The 13,564-nt window shown below is 47.2% G+C and overlaps 1 protein-coding gene across 1 annotated transcript; it reads right to left on the bottom strand.

Annotated features, from left to right (window-relative positions):
• Positions 1 to 961: 961 nt before the first annotated feature.
• On the bottom strand, positions 962 to 10,850 carry LOC308175379 (transmembrane protein 183A-like; the record flags this gene model as incomplete). The annotated part of the gene is given in 9 exon segments (XM_080551053.1): positions 962 to 3,902; positions 4,500 to 4,655; positions 5,012 to 5,092; positions 5,500 to 5,680; positions 6,163 to 6,331; positions 9,729 to 9,902; positions 10,230 to 10,254; positions 10,256 to 10,320; positions 10,787 to 10,850. Coding segments are annotated over 9 exon segments (1,104 nt in total). The 3' UTR covers positions 962 to 3,713.
• Positions 10,851 to 13,564: the final 2,714 nt, after the last annotated feature.

Raw genomic sequence — 13,564 nt, 5'->3', positions numbered from 1 at the left:
ATGTTGACATTTTTTAGTTAGTAATTCATAAAATACAAAGGTTCCATCTCACAAAACATAATGGAATGTCAAAACTTTGACGCTCAATATCTCTGAACTGCCCTAAACGGAGATAGAACCTTATCATTCTAAACGGAGATAGAACCTTACAGCATTATAAGGTTCCATCTCAATTTTTGTCAAAATTGAGTTTTTTACATAATCTGATCCATTAGATGTTTATTAATGCCTGTGTGTGTTGTTTTAAAAATGTTGACATTTTTGAGTTAATAATTCATAAAATACAAAGGTTCCATCTCACAAAACATAATGGAATGTAAAAACGTTGACGCTCAATATCTCTGAACTGCCCTAAACGGAAAATGGAACCTTATAATTCTAAGCTGATATGGTATACAGAAGTCCCAGAGAGACTATCACTCACACACTCACTACCAGACCCCCCCCCCCCCCCCCCCCCCCCCCACACACACACACACACACACACACACACACACACACACACAGACATCACAGTCCTGCAATTGTTTAGGCTAACTTTTGTTTGTTTATGGCACATATGTAATTGTTGACCCTGTACCCTGACGACACCGTAACTTAGCTACAGTCATGACGCATCAACATTTATAAATAAGCACGATTGCATTGTCTACATGATGAATACACCATCTGAGAAAACCATATCTGAGAAATATAAATGTGTCTTTCAATAGCTCTGACGAGTTTATTCCTCAACTAACCACAGGAGGGCAGCATTGTCAAAGTTATGCACTGTGCTACACTATGTGAAGCGCCTGCATGTATGTGGGTTTCAGCAGGGGTTAGTAAGTCAACTGACTAGTGCCTACCAACCTACTGAATCAATCAATCAATCAAATCAATCAACCATGTCTAAGTATGTAAGAAAGAAGACAACAGCGTTTCTGATAAAGAGAGACAGGAGACACAGTTTGGAGGGGGGATGTTTTCAGGTGTATTTCAGTGCAGTTGGTCTGTCAGCTCAGACAGACAGACAGAGGCATTATAAGGGGGGCGACACTGAATGACGTCTGTCACAGACAAACACACACGTCTCATACACAGTCAATCCACCGTACATGTATTTATTTAGACACAAACACGCTTCAAGTCTTGTTCTGAGACAAGTCTCTCTTCAAAGACAACAAACAACCTTGCTTTTTCCATTCGCAAAACGATGATCTAAAGTCAAACGCTAAATGTTTACATTCTCCCGCACTTGGATTGAGTAAACCGATACATATGGTCACTGCGTTAAAGTTTCCAACGGGCATCGACAACAGCTCCAATGGGCCTATCGCTAAGCCACGCCCCACAATAGAAATTGTCCAATCATATCACAGCAAAAGTCACGACAGGCAGAAAACTCGGACAAACCACTCGCTAATATCTGATGGTGAAAAGCTTCTAGACGAAATATTCGTCATCTTTAAAAAAAAAAACTTGCTGTGGTAAATCAGAAATCAGAAATTTGCCAACTCCCGCCATTGTAAGTCATTGAATGTCATTCAGTCACGGTCAGTAAAGCTGTTTGTTTGTCCGAGTTTTCAAAGGGGGCTTGGCTTAGCGATAGGTCCATCACACATGATGAACATTGATCATTTTGTACACGTATGACTGGTCGTCCTTGCCTTCATAAACCCAGTATCCACACCTCCTCTGGTCTCAGGTCCAACACAGACACAGACAAGCAGGTTCACGCTTCAATAACGTGGTCCACAAATGTGACAGCAGCTGGAGAAAGCGGGAACAAGTCGGCAACCGACCAAATGTCTTTTATTCCAAAATATCGCAACGCAATGGATTCGGTGAGTAATCCCCACTACTACCTAGTTAGTGTAGAGTAGTGGGGATTACTCACGGAATCCATTGCATTGCAATGTTTTGGCTTGACCAGCGAGTGTGTCATTGATTTTCAACATATTGTACCATGTGTTTTGATGTACTATGGCCTGGGGTGGTCCAGTGGTCTAGCATCATGGCCTGGGGTGGTCCAGTGGTCTAGCACCATGGCCTGGGGTGGTCCAATGGTCTAGCACCATGGCCTGGGGTGGTCCAATGGTCTAGCCCCATGGCCTGGGTGGTCCAGTGGTCTAGCACCATGGCCTGGGGTCGTCCAGTGGTCTAGCACCATGGCCTGGGGTGGTCCAGTGGTCTAGCACCATGGCCTGGGGTGGACCAGTGGTCAAACATCATGGCCTGGCACCATGGCCTGGGGTGGTCCAGTGGTCTAGCACCATGGCCTGGGCTGGTCCAGTGGTCTAGCACCATGGCCTGGGGTGGTCCAGTGGTCTAGCACCGTGGCCTGGGGTGGTCCAGTGGTCTAGCACCATGGTCTGGGGTGGTCCAGGTGTCTCACACCACGGTCTACAGTGCACACATATGCCCATGTCGGTATCGATTAGAATCCGGCCCATGCCCTGCTGACATGCCCTCTCTCCCTTCTTCTCCTCACTTTCCTGTCTGTCTTCACTAGATCTGTCCAATAAAATGACAAATATGAGTGGGCCTGCCCCACTCTGAAACAATAACTTTAAAAAAAGAAGAAGCATCAAATCAAACAGTTTTTCAGCAGGTCGATCATATAAATCATATCCTTTCACCCCCTCCAATCACAGCAGTGTTATCACAGCAATCAACGTGTTTAGGAGCCTACTCTGATTAAAAAAGCATAATAATAACAATGACAAAACATTTCTGGGTCATCTTCAAGGTCCGGTAGGTAGATGGGTGCTTTACTGATTACTTGGCTACTTAATGTGAAGTGAGAAGGAGGTGTGAGTCTCGGAGATGTGGTTTGATGTTCCCTCCAATGCCCGACCTTCACGGGAAGGGGGGGGTCTCAGGGGAAGGGGAGGGGGGGAGGCAGATCTCCGCTCTGTTCTCGGACAGACGACTCGATAAAACCCCCCCACAAATAATACTTCTCTTCAGTCCACAGTTATTGTTTTTACATTTCGTCGTCAATTTTGGGGCTAGAATTGATGTTTGTGAAGACAATCGATGCTACCTAGACCGGTCTGAACGGTTGGGTTTTTCCCGCCTCAGTTCTTTAAAATGGCGGCTAAACGGCCGTGACGAACCTCTACATTATGACCAAGACCGCCCAGTGAAGAGCGTTGTGTCGGTCCTAACACAGCACTTTATGCTGGTCCTCTGTGGCTCAGTTTGGGAGAGCACGGCGCTAACAACGCTTAGGTTGTGGGTTCGATTCCCTCTGGGACCGTATATACTGAAATGTATGCACTCACTGCAATGTAAGTCGCTTTGGATAAACGCGTCAGCTAAATGGCGTATACTTTCTAAAACGAGGTACGGTCGAACTCTGACCTTTCTGTACCATATTTAGTGATGTCTTCTCTGTTGACAAGGATGTGAAGTGTTTGCATATCTGCAGCTGTTTGAACATGTACAGCAGCACCTGTCACTGGTCTTCACCTAGCTTCACCTTTAAGCCTCAACGTTAACAAACAAAAAAGTTAAATTCAACAAATCAGCACGTCTCCCATCAAAATAAACTCTTAATAAGATTTAGCAATTAGCAAGAAAACGGAAGAGGGGAACAAAACAGTCTGTGTGTCCATCCTGGTCAAGGTCTGGACCTCTCTGTTGGGGGGGGGTTTCATCATAGGATTCTAGGTGTAGGGGGAGTACTGGGGAGATGGGGGGGAGGGGTCTAGGTGTAGGGGGGGGGTCTAGGTGTAGGGGGAGGAGGGGTACTGCGGATGCCACCAGTCCATGAGTCTGACGCTGTGCACGGGGTCCAGGACCACCTGGGTGCCCCCCCACGGCTCCCTCCTCCTGCGCCCCGGGAGGGGGGGGGTGTCCTGGAACAGCAGACGCACGCGGTGGTGACGCATGTCTGTGCTGACGTTGATGGTGAACTGAGGAGGGACGGAGAGAGGGACAGACAGACAGAGGGACAGACAGACAAGAGCACAGGGTTAGAGCGTGAGAAAGAAGATCGAGACGCACACCACCTGGGCCTAGCTGTTCAAAACTTCAGATTATTTTCTCTGATCCAGGATCAGATCGAGCTGGCTGATTTCCCCCTATACGACTCAAAATCAGCCAGCTCGATCTGATTCTGGATCTGCAAAAAAAAGAATCGGGATCATTCTGATCCAGATTAAACATTTTGAACAACTGGGCCCTGGAGGCTAAAATAACTTCAGTCATTGGCTGCGTTCGTAAATTTGCTCTGAGAGCGCTGGAGCACACACTGGGTTCGACATCATAAATGGGCCAAGTAATTTGATTGGACAAGAGGTATTAAATAATAATAATTATTATTATTATCAGGTATTGTCAGGTATTCCATGAGTGCTGCTCAGATTTCCAGAGCGAATTTACGAACGCACGCGTAATCATTTCTACCGTTTACAACCTGTACACTTAGAGCTTGAAATGAACTAGTTGAGTGAGAGTAAAATCAGGGTTGACTTTGTGGAGTCGAACCCCGGAGCAGTTAGCGCACTGACCAGGTTGAGGGTCATCCCCATGGCGACGGAGGTGAAGATGTAGTTGAGGGTGGTGACCTGCAGCAGGTAGCAGTCAGAGTCGGGGTTGGTGTGGACCTCCTCGTACCTCCGGGCCTTACGCAGAACCTGGCCCGCAGCGCTCTTACACCTCACCGCCTGCAGGGGGCAGAGGAGGGACACACACACACACACATTGATGTTGGTAGACAGATGAGTGTTCATAAGACTTCATGCATACTGCAGCTGCTGCTTGAATCCTGTCCTTCAGAGAACACTTTTTTACTGATTTATTGCCATGTAATCAACTTGTCAATTTGGTATGTTTTGCTCTACACACAGGGTCAGCCATTCAGCGCCCCCTGGAGCAATTAGGGGTTAAGTGCCTTGCTCAAGGGCACATGCAAGCTCCCTCCTGAGACGGGAGATCAAACCAGCGACCTTCCGATTGCTAGCCGGCCTGTCTGACCTCTAGGGCCGCCTCCTATGTACCTGCTGTAAGAACACGTACATACCTGCTTTAAGAACTTGAAGTTGAACTCCCACATGGGCTCAGGATGGGTGCCGACCACTTTGTTGACCCAGAACAGCAGACACTGCGGAGAGACAGACAGGACCAAACACATGTCAGAACAGCAGACACTACAGAGAGACAGACAGGACCAAACACATGTAAGGATCTGTACACACACATGGAGACCAGGGGGGTATTCCATTAACGTCGCTAAAGGACAAATCCAGGCTTATTTTGATAAATCCCGCGAGATCTATAAAAAGAAATCCCAGCCTTATTTTTGATAAGTCTCGACTTAATGGGATTTATCCAAATAAGCCTGGATTGTCCTTTAGCGACATTGATGGAATACCCCCCAGGGTGTCCCCTAAACCTCTTGGCTTGGACTAACCTCCTCGCATACAAACTGACCTAAGATCAGCTTCTAAAGTCACCCTCTACCTTGCTTATGTTGTTATGTCAACCTGGTGACATCGTCTCTGTGTTTACCTTGGAGTTGAGCAGGGTGGTGGGCGTGGCCTCTGGCAGGGCGGGGCTTCGGGAGACGCGCGAGCTGAATGGCTCGTACAGGTGGAAGAGGGAGCGAATCACGCGAGCCCGCAGACAGCTCCTCATGGCCAGGCAGTCAGGCTGCAGACGGAGGGGCAGGAGGGTGTCACGACTGTAGTGTCTGAGAGAGAGAGAGAGAGAGAGAGAGAGAGAGAGAGGGAGGGAGGGAGGGAGGGAGGGAGGGAGGGAGGGAGGGAGGGAGGGAGGGAGGGAGGGAGGGAGGGAGGGAGGGAGGGAGGGAGGGAGGGAGGGAGGGAGAGGGAGGGAGGGAGGGAGAGAGAGAGAGAGAGAGAGAGAGAGAGAGAGAGAGAGAGAGAGGGAGGGAGGGAGGGTGGGTGGGTGGGTGGGTGGGTGGGTATTTAGCGGTATATTGACAGGGATAGGCATGAAACTTAAAGCCTTCTTCAGGAGGTTCGTTCTATGCAGGAGTCCTGCTATTTATCTTAATCCTGCGGTCATCTTTGCCTTGTTTAAATGCTTGGTGAATTTTACTGTTATGCTTATTTGACCTGACACCTTGACTGGTAGAACCAACAACCCAGGTCTAACCCAGGTGTCTAACCCAGGTGTCTAACCCTGGGTAAGATGGGTTAGGTGTCTCACCTGCGGTACAGCCGGGTCCAGAAGGCGGCGGTGCAGGTGACGTTCCAGGCGTCCCTGCAGATCAGAGCGAAGGTGCAGACGTCCTCCGGCCGGATGTAGGAGGCCAGAACCAGCCACACGTCCACCGGGTACTGCCCCCCCTCGGGGTACTGCCCCCCCTCACCACACTCTGGGAGAGAGAGAGACAACACAACTCAGGGTCAGTACAGAGACACCCACACACACACACACACACACACACACACACACACACACACACACACACACACACACACACAGAGAGACAGACAGAGAGGAGTAGATAGAGAGAGATAGAGAGAGAGACAGAGAGGAGTAGAGAGAGACAGACAGACAGAGAGAGAGAGTGACACACAACACAACTCAGGGTCAGTACAGAGATACACACACACACCACACACACACAGAGAGAGACAGAGAGGAGTAGATAGAGACAGAGAGACAGACAGAGACAGAGACAGAGACAGAGAGAGACAGAGAGACAGAGACAGAGAGAGACAGAGAGACACACACACACTCTTAGCAATGGGAAAGACTGGCACCATGTTAAAACAGTTGGTGCCAATCAATCCTCGTCATTTCAGACTAAGGACTGAAGATGACTCCAGTGTTTCCTCTATATGCATTTATTGGTGGCGGGCCGCCACGAATGAATTTCCTCCGCCACTAATTGATTCAGACAGTCCACTTTGATTCAGGCTGCGCAGAAAGGCAGCGAGTTATTATGACCGGAGAACAGAAAAAAAGCAGATTGAAGCTAGATTTAGGCCAACATTTCAGACCAACATTTCGTTACGATTTAGGGCGTAGTTATTTACTAGAGATGCTCTGATCTGATCGGCGCCGATCGATATCGGCCGATATGCCCTTGATCGGTTTTGATCTGAGTTCTAAAAACGGCCGATCAAACACGGCCGATCAGTTTACATAGAGAAATGGCGTCGCCAGTCTGGAAATATTACACAGTGTCGGAAAGAGACAACAAATATGCAGTTTGTAATGTCTGCTCAAAAGAAATACCTCGCGGAGGAACGCACGCAAGGTCTTTCAATACCACGAATATCATACGGCATTTGCTGCGTTCGTCGATTCGCTCCGAGAGCGCCGAAGCGCACACTGGGCTCGACGTCATAAAGGGACCGAGTGCTTTGATTGGACGAGAGGCGTTCCACGAGTGCTGGTCAGAGTTCCAGCGCGACTTCACGAGCGTAGTGTAGGTAGTGTTCAGCGACGTCATGTGACCCAGCGAGCAGGAAGTCACTAAGCTAGGCTAAGGCCCATAGCAACAACAACTATTAGCGCGCGAGTTTTAGGTCTTCCTCTGTGCACCTTGCACAAGTGTAGATAGCGAGTGACTTTTCAGCATAGCAGGACATATTTTAGATGATAAGAGGAACAGGCTGAGTGCCAAAAACGCTGAGATGCTTGTATTTCTCAAGGCTAATCTGCCAATGATGCTGCTTAAGAAGTAAGGTTTGAGTCTGAAATCTCCTTAGGTGCAATGTTTTGTTTTTTTGTTTTATTGATTATTGCTGACTTGCTGTCTTATCTCCTCCTAAATATGACTTGAAACTGACTGACTTGAACAGTATTTTATATTTGGCTATAGCCGGTTTATGTTGCAGTTTAGTTTGGGTATGTTTATTGTTCCTCAGGAAAGCTACAGTATAAGCTCCAAGTTCTCTAAGAGCCCCTAGTTCCTCTCATTCGAGTGGAATGTTGCACAATTTGATGTGACAGTGTACATTTTATTTATTATGATTTTTATTTTCACATTTTATTTGTTTTTCCTGAAGTAAGCTACAGGTGGTTGTGAATTCAATAAAACAGATGGTTGTCAATTCATGATACTTTCTCATCTCCTAATTTCATTTGAATACTTAATATACAATGTCAATGGTGTTAAGAATAATTAAAAACATAAATAATGCTACACAATAAATAGAATGCTTCAATTGCCATTTTCGACGCTGTGATCGGTGATCGGTGATATCGGATCGTCAGATCACTGATTCCAGTGATCGGTGATCGGCACCAAAACCCTGATCGGAGCATCTCTATTATTTACAATATGTTACAATGTTGCAATTAACCTCAGTCGTTTGTGTTCGCACTACAATCGAGACTGAATCTCTCAACAGGCGCGCGGCGCGAGGCGACGCGCTTTCAAAACAGTTTTGTGATTGGTCCGAATTTAGCGGGACATTTGGATTTCAGGAAATCCCTGTCCTCTCTCTCTCTCTTAGCCCGTCGCAGGTGCCTTTAATCCCGTATCCTAATCGAAAATGCAACATCATCAGCGACGACTGTGGGTTATTGCATTTACTGCTGTTCTCTGGTTCATGTTCTTATACCAGTGCTCAGTATAGAGTATTTTAAATGAACATTCGTAATGTATGTCTCTGATGTTCATGGTCAACTAAATCAGCCTATTTTGTGAAACAAATAATGTTCCCGCTAATGGGTTAACCGAGCATTCTCGCACCTAACGTGCAAGCACCTAGCTTTGAACTATTCATAGCAATATGCGCGGGGCAAAAATTATCTATTGCCTCTAAAATCACCACGAACAGAACGGCGGAGGTACGGGTAAGCAGGGCTCATGTTGGTGTCCTCAAGGTAAAAGTTGGTTTTCTTTAACTCAGCTGATAGCATTACCTTGCTGTTGTTTGTTTACCGAATGCTCCATCTGACTGCCACACTGTGATTTTACTTAACGTGTAAACAGTTAATGAGTAACGTTAGCCGGTTTTGTGCGTGTACTCTCACGTAGGCCTACTTCAGTGGTGTAGTCTAGTGTTTTCTAGTGGGTATACTGTGATTTTTCCCTCCCAGCCTCATATCGTTTATAAAAATACATCTGCGTTCCCTGTCTAACGTTATATATCTAACATGACATGTTAGAAGGCTGATCTGTGCATGATAGTGCTGCATTTTGTCATATTTCATGTCGCATCTCCCCCCATTGATGGTATATGACGCTATAGTCAGTCCCAATGGTCCAAAAGTCAAGGGCTTCGTAACACAGAATTTTATGAATGAAAGTGAAAGTTTTGTCACAAAACGCCCTTACGTATCCTCGCACATGTTTAAGTGGGTATACGGAAATCCTTGGCCTTTCCTAGTGGGTACACGGCATAGTCCTGCGTGTCACCTAGACTACACCACTGGCCTACTTCGTATTGATCTTTCTGTGTGTGTGTGTGTGTGTGTGTGTGTGTGTGTGTGTGTGTGTAATGCGCGTTCCGCATGTTCCGCTGCAGCTGTAGGATATATTGGTATTTGATCACCTCCTATATAAAATCACCTGCTCGGCTTTAATGACTTAATGACCGCTATTTAAGAAATTATAATTGTTGCCACCCTCTAGTTTTTGGTGAAATTACGTCTTTGTTTGAGCGCCAGTGCGCGTTTTATGCGCGCGAAAGAGGACCGCCCCGCCACTAATGTGAAAAATCCTGGAGGAAACACTGGACTCCAAAAGCTTAGGGCATCCAACACAAACGATACATGGTTATCGGTTACTTCGTGAGAGAACTGACGCGTACCTTTTCTCCTCTTGTTCTTCTTCTTGCGGGCCTCTTTAGCCTCGCCCTCCCTCTCCTCCTCAGGACCCAGGTCCTCCTCGCTGCTCTCCTGGGCGTCCCCGGCCACGCCCCCCGCAGACGTCAACACTTCCTGAACGGGTCCCTCAGACGCCGCCAGTCCACACAACAACTTAGCTGTGAGGCGAACACACAACACACAACACAACACAACACAGGCCTTAGTCCAACTGACAACAGTAGCATCCAGTCACTCACCAACATTCCCAGGTGAGTTGATTATGATTGTGGTCCTCTGTGACTCAGACTTGGTAGAGCATGGCGCTAACTAACAACACTCAAGTTGTGGGTTCGATTCCCGCTGGGACTGTATATGCTGGAATGTATGCACTCGTTGCTGGTGATGCCCAAGGTGACAGTAGGAGGGTGAGTGGTTGAATGTGTCTGAATGAGGTATCAGGTGTGTATCTACTGGTGTTGACGGTGTGAGGCTGGGATCTTTACCTTCTTTTTCAACTGCATTTGCAACCGGCTTTTTTCACCCTTCCTGACTTCACAACGGCAGGGTCGGCATTGGCGAAATCAGCAACCGTCACTGCAGGAGGAAGGAGAGATATGGGGAGATATGACTTCATGTTTAAACCATGGTCTATATTCATGCTAAACAAACATACATACTGGAGGTGGACACGAAGGGTTCCCTAGTAGTTAGTTATAACTACATATAACATAGTTATATAGTATGCATAGTAAGTTATAATAACAGAGTTAGTTAGTTATCACAGTTGATGGTTCTTTTTTCGTCTCTCTAATGTACATCTGACTGACTGTATCAGACTCTGACCCCCAGACCTCCCCTCTCTCCCCCCCTCCCTACCTGACCCCCAGACTCTCTCTCTCTCCCTCTCTCTCCCCCCCTCTCTCTCTCTCTCCCCCCCCCCCTCTCTCTCTCCCCCCCCCCCTCCCTCTCTCTCCCCCCCCTCCCCCTCTCCCCCCTCTCTCTCTCTCTCTCCCCCCCCCCTCCCTCTCTCTCCCCCCCCCCCCCTCTCTCTCTCTCCTACCTGACTCCGAGCAGACGTCCCCGGGCCGAAACTTCAGCCGTTTTCGGTGCCCTTTCTTGGGCATGACGGTAGCAACAACGAGGGTGTGGAGCCGCCTAACGGGGCTGTGTGTCCCGCCATGTCTCTGGGACCAGCAGGGGGGGAGAGAAAGAGAGAAAGGTGAGAGAGAAATGTAAAAATGCTCCTCCAGGATCTTCAGCCATCATGGAACTGACGCAACAACGTGAGGACGTTACGTGCTGGCGTGGAAACAACGCGAGAGTTCAGAGAGGAAACAACGCTCATCGCGGAGGACGCTGATTGGATGGAAGCTTTTCACCAGAGGACATTGGACCAATCAGATTGCTTGGCGTTGATTTGGTGATGGATGGATGGATCGAGGCCGCGCCTTTTCCAGAAGCATTACGTCATCTTAAACACTTGTTACAAAGTAATTGCAGTGACAGATAATAATAATAATAATAATTCCTGCAAACGTTAGAGCTCAAAGTGCTAATATACATATATATAGATGTATCTATATATTTATAGCATAGCATAGAGTACAGCACAGTGTTTCATTAGTATAGTATAGTGGATAGTGTACATAGCCTTTATTTATGTAAACCAGCTCTTTTCCCTTCTTGTTTTTAGTATTTTTTTCCTAGCACCAGGGGAGCCCCCCCCCCCTCCCAAAGTTCGTTGTATGGTACCTGTACTGTATTAATGACAATAAAGACCATTCATTCATTCATTCATTCATTCATATATAGATAGATATGTCAGCTCAGCTCTTACTTCTCAAACGCAAATGGGGATGTTGTTTCAAAAAAAGCTCACGAAAATGATTGCATGCAAATAACTTAGGCTAGATAATAAAATACATATTTGTTAAATAGTTTATCCGGGCAAGGCATCGCATACTAGCCACGTTGTGTGTCTAAAATTGTGTCCGTAATTATGACAGATTACCAGAGGTCCCCAGATGATACTAATCCCGCGCGATTAGGTTTGAACAACTAATCGTGTGGATTGATGCTTGTTTGCTTGTTTATTATTTCATGTCCATGTTCATGGCAGTTTCCATAATTCATATCCCAGCTCCCAGCAGGGGGCGCTGCGCAGGACACCATGGCTGCGTTCTAGAATCAGAATCAGAATCTAACACCGTGGCTGCGTTCTAGAATCAGAATCAGAATCAGAATCTAACACCGTGGCTGCGTTCGTAAAGTCGTTCTGAGAGCGCCGGAGCGCACACTGGGGGTTCAGCGTCATAAAATGGACCAAGTAGGGCCTAGTAGTAATCTGATTGGACAAGAGGACATTCCACGAGTGTTGATCACATTCTGGAGCGAATGTTACGAACGCAGCCAGCCTTCTGGTCTCTTTCGCTTCTCCATAACTATATCATATTAAATATATATATATAATAACATATTATTATTAACACATATTATATTTAATATTATTATTAAATATATAATATAATATATAATGACGACGTGACAGGATAGCCTCGACGTGAACGCGCATGGACATGACAGCCAGCCTCCACGTGCACGCGCGTTGTGGTGCTGATGTGAGGAGTGTGTTTCGGTGGCTTGAGCGACATTTATTTTATTTTGGACGGGTAGCGGCGATCCGCGATTTTGGGGGTTTTGCAGACCTGTACGAGACGAAGGAGGGGGGAAATAACCGTCACGTTTGGAAAAGCTTCTGTGCTTTTAGACCGAACAAAAAATAATAATGCGCAAATTGTTTTGGAGATAAGCGGGGAGTTGCTGCTCCCTTTCCTCCGTTATAGCCGCGGTGACAGCTGTGTGTGTGTGCGTGTGCGTGTGTGTGTGTGCGTGTGTGTGTGTGTGTGTGTGTGTGTGTGTGTGTGTGTGTGTGTGTGTGCGTGTGTGTGAGTGTGTGAGAGAGAGAGGGAGGTGGGGGGCACAGAGGGTTAGAGAGAGCGAGAGAGAGAGAGAGAGAGAGGTGGGGGGCACAGAGGGAGAGAGAGAGAGAGAGGGAGGGAGGGAGAGAGAGAGAGATAGGGAGGTGGGGGGCACAGAGGGTTAGAGAGAGAGAGAGAGGGAGGGAGAGAGAGAGACAGAGACAGAGGGAGGTGGGGGGCTCAGAGGGGAGTGTGTGTCGGGGCTGTGTGGCGGTATGGAGATGGCCGCAGCGGGGGGTTGAGAAGGCAGGATGCCGCAGACAGACAGACATGCATCGCTCTCGCCGTCGTTTCAAACACTGATGATGTTCACCGTGGCAACTGGTGGGCGTTGAACCGAAGGAGCATCGAAGAAGACCCCCATCCCAGGCTCCAGAACCAGAGGAGGGACCCCCATCCCAGGCTCCAGAACCAGAGGAGGGAGGTTTAGGTTGGAATATCGGTTGGAATATGCCATCGGGAGGAGCAGCATCACCGTATGTCTGATCTGTCAATCAAATGGCAAGGCAAGTTTATTTGTATAGCACATTTCAGACAACAGCGAGGATTCAAAGTGCTTTACATAGCCTATAGCATTCAAGAAAATAGCCTATACAGAAAAAAGAAGGATAGTAATAAAAAAATAAAAAAATAAAATAGATACATATAGGCTAGGCTATATTATATAAAATAAATAGATAACCATTTAACAACATAATAAGACAATGAATGAAAAAAGATATAGATGAAAGTGTTATTATAGGCTACTGCAACTGTGTCCGAGCGCATCATGGGGTTTCATGTGAGTGGATATGGCGGGGGGGGATTGAATGCCGGTAGATATGAAAAGGTCAACCCCTCGTCTCATTTCACTGTCAATA

Source organism: Nansenia antarctica, assembly GCF_963989245.1.
Source record: "Nansenia antarctica genome assembly, contig: SCAFFOLD_491, whole genome shotgun sequence".
Lineage (NCBI taxonomy): Eukaryota > Metazoa > Chordata > Actinopteri > Argentiniformes > Microstomatidae > Nansenia > Nansenia antarctica.
Note: the sequence above shows the minus strand (reverse complement) of the source record. Positions and strands in the feature narration are given on the sequence as shown.